The 3,832-nt window shown below is 45.7% G+C and overlaps 1 protein-coding gene across 1 annotated transcript; it reads left to right on the forward strand.

Moving 5' to 3' along the window:
• The first annotated feature begins 1,696 nt into the window (after positions 1-1,696).
• On the forward strand, positions 1,697-3,287 carry LOC133891176 (two-component response regulator ORR5-like). Its single transcript, XM_062331893.1, has 5 exons — positions 1,697-2,211; positions 2,385-2,431; positions 2,523-2,600; positions 2,731-2,801; positions 2,904-3,287. The coding sequence occupies exons 1-5, from the start codon at positions 1,950-1,952 to the stop codon at positions 2,989-2,991; spliced, it is 546 nt and encodes a 181-aa protein (XP_062187877.1). The 5' UTR covers positions 1,697-1,949; the 3' UTR covers positions 2,992-3,287.
• Positions 3,288-3,832: the final 545 nt, after the last annotated feature.

A 3,832-nucleotide genomic window follows, 5' to 3' on the forward strand; every position in this document is an offset into this window, starting at 1 on the left:
AACAGAATAAATACTATACTTCCTCTAATTACATTTTTTAATCTAAGTATTACAATTAATATTATACTATAGTTGCTTCTGTTGCGAGATAATAGAATATGCAAATATTATACCTACTCTATTTTACCAACTTAATATCATTTATCCAATTTATTCGAACGAAATAAATACTCTACTTGCTCTAATTACATTTTCTAATCTAAATATTATGATTACTATTACACTATAGTACCATCTATTACGAGGTCATACAATATGCAAATCTTACACCTACTCTATTTTAGCAACTTAATATCTACATGCTATAATTATATTTTCTAATCTAAATATAAGTACATACATAATCTATGATCCAAATAACTAGCTGATTCTGTTACGACATCATAAAATATGCAAATATTATACCTACTATATTTTATCAACTTAATAAATATAAGTACTTACTACTAAAGAAGGCTGTCCCGCTGCACCGCAGCTCCTCGTGCTCGACTGCTCACGCTCGCGCTAATCTGCTGCTCTGCTCGTCGTCGTGCTCTCCCCCCTGCTCTCCTCTGCTCGCAGCTCCAAACGCAGATTAGTGCAAGTCATCGTGCTCTCCTCTGCGCTGCCATTTATAGCTCAACGAGCCGGCCACTGTATTCGGCACACGGTGTGCCGAAAATGACTTTTTCGGTACACCGTGTTCCAAAAATTTGTTTTCGGCACACCGTGTTCCAAAAATTTGTTTTCGGCACACCGTACGTCGAATACATATGCTAAATTCGTAATACGAAAAATAGTTATCCATTTCAGCAAATACAATCACGTATATTGTACAAAATAGTATTTTTGCCAGCAGCGGGTCGGTGCTGTGGACCCTTAAGCATCCCCTGGGTCCCACCCCAGCGTACGTACGGTCGTGTACGAAACGAAGCTGCTGCTTGTGCGTGCCGCCGGGGATCGGGATCGGACACCGAGGATACCGTCCAATGAATGGGCCCAGATTCGATTCGCTCCGGCCGTGAACCGATTCACTCGATCGCGGCGCGGTCGGACAGGGGAGCCGCACTAGCTGCCTGTCCTCCTGCACCCAGCCTGCTGCTGCGCTCTGCTTGCTATCCTTCCATCCCCGCCGGGCCAGGGGAGCTGTGCGGTGTTCTCTGTTGCGCTCTACTTGCTTCGAAAGAAAAGTACAGGCTGGAATCTCTCCCCTTAGGATCATTTTTAAACAAATTTAACTTTGTATCAGAAGTGCAAATCGGTGAACCTGGAGTACCACCGACCCTTTTTAATGCAACCAATAATATTTTTTAAATTAATATTTTAAAAAAAAACTAATATTACTAGTTGAATTAAAAAGTGACGACAAATATCATCAGATTAATTAATTTGTACCCCTGCCTTGCATGATTTCACAAGGGAAGTGGCGCATCCTCGGGAGGAGCAGTCAAGCAAGCAGCGGGCGAGTGAAGTGGACCCGGCATCGAGGTTATGATCCTGCAGGCCCCACCCACGTCAGCCGTCGGTGTAGCGCAGCTAGTGTACGGTCCCGTACGAAGCAGCCGCCCAGCTGGGCAGGGATCAGATAGCAGGTGGGTACGGCAGGCCCCAAATCGGGATACCGTCCAATGAATGCCCCCAGGCCCAGATTGGATTCGCCTACACCGATCCACCCGCATGAGATCGCAGCGAATCGCGGCGCGGCTGGACAGGGGAATCGCGCGCGCTGCCTATCTGTCCTCGCGTACGGCCTTCACCGAATCCCTCCGCTTGTTGCATGCTTGCTATCCATCCCCGTCCGTCCGGTGCCGTAGACGCGGCGATCCGCTACGCAGGAAGGATACGGTGCGAATAGGATATCAATCATCGGCGTGCAGCACCACGGCCGAGGGGGGATTCACCGCATCACGATCTCCGATCCGATCCGCGAGCACCGACCATTCAATTGCTTGCGATCTTGTGTATAAATAATGCCATCCCGTAGCGGAGATTGCCAGCAGTCCCGTCTCATATCGACATCCATGGAGGCGTCGAAGCCGGAGGTGATGGTGGGTGGTTGCTGCCGCTGTGCACAGAGTGACAGCGGGGAGAAGGGGGAGGAGATGAGTAGTGTCATGGACTGCAAGGTGGTGCCGGCGGCGGCGGAAGAGGAGCCGTACGTGATGGCCGTCGACGACAGCTCCGTAGACCGCGCCGTCATTACCGGGCTGCTCCGGCGCTCCAAATACAAAGGTCCTCTACCCCCGCTTCAAAGGAGATCCTTTTTCTTTCCTCACCTTCGATTTCGTTCTCGAGCACGGCCTATAGTCTTGAGATTTCAGAATATGACAACACGAGCGTATTTCACATCCATCACAGTGGCGTATCTACCTTATTCTCATGGTTTTGTAATTCTCTTGACGCAGTAACCGCGGTGGACAGTGGGAAGAGGGCGCTCGAGATCTTGGGCTCGGTAACTGCTCTTTCACCGATGAACAGAATAATGTACTTCCATTCCTATTACTCTATTTTTTTGTGCACTAAATATTGGCTTTTGGATGCAGGAACCGAATGTGTGCATGATCATCACGGACTACTGGATGCCGGAGATGACTGGCTACGACCTGCTTAAGAAAATCAAGGTAAGCAAATCATCTGAGATGTATCTTTTTGAAAAGAAAAAAGTAGAGGATTGATGCAAACTCAAATCTTGATCCACCTCCGAAATGGCATGAACTGGCGCGTAACATCTGATAGAATCTTGTGAACCAGGAGTCGTCGGAGCTCAAGCAGATCCCGGTGGTGATCATGTCCTCCGAGAACGTGCCCACGACGATCAACAGGTCTGCTTCTAAACCAGCCCTCGCTCCTCAGTGTCCACTTGTTCCCGACAAATAGCAATTGTTACAGATCATAACTACGTGTGATTGTAACCTTCATTTCAGATGCCTGGAAGAAGGTGCGGAGGACTTCCTGCTCAAGCCCGTCAGGCCGTCGGACGTCTCGCGCATAACTGCACGGATGCTGCAGTGAAAAGGACCACTGAACTGACTGATCGCCGCTGTCTGCGGCGGCGCCGTTCGTCAGATTGTTACTAGTGTTTTACAGCTCCAGTAGATGTAGGCATGGAGTAAATTAAGAAAAGCAGTTAGGGAGGAGAATATGTATAATGCAATGTGGTACACTCAGATTCCTTCGCAGGTGCTTTTGGGCTTTTAGTCGTCGCTTTCATCAACCAGCTTGAATTAGTTGTAGGCTTCTAGGAGAAAGTTTGTCTTCATTAAGATGTGTAACCAGTGCATGAATTATTTTGTTCCAAGGAAAATTACATTGGCAGATCCTGTTTTCCTATTTTCTGAACTAGTGGTTGATTGACTTCTATATCTTGTCAACAGCAATTTCATTTGCTGAATGAGTTTTACGAAATCTGCACTACACAACTATGGCCCTGTTTGGTGTAGTTTATTGCTGGCTTCTGCTTTTTAAAGCTATAAACTGAAACAAACAAGCTGGTTTATTGCTGGCTTTTGAAAAGCTAAAAAACTGGTTTATAATAAAATGAATTAAAAACTGATAAGCTAACTAAGAATAATTTTTTAAAAAAGCTAGTGTACTGAGAACCTAAAAATTTCTCATAAAAATCAATAGCTTTTGATATAAGCCATAAACAGCTTTCAATAAAAACTCAAAAATTTCAGTTGTGCCAAACATAGCCTATTGATAAGGTTGAAAAAAAAACTGTCCTACTGTATTTACACGAAAGAAAGAATTTATAAGAGAACAGTATGCTCATGAAACCCCGAAACCAAATCCAGATCTCAGGTCATAAACTTATATCCTGCCAGACGAGGAAAGGGAAGATAGATAAAAGAGG

The sequence above is a fragment of the Phragmites australis genome, chromosome 14 (assembly GCF_958298935.1).
Source record: "Phragmites australis chromosome 14, lpPhrAust1.1, whole genome shotgun sequence".
Lineage (NCBI taxonomy): Eukaryota > Viridiplantae > Streptophyta > Magnoliopsida > Poales > Poaceae > Phragmites > Phragmites australis.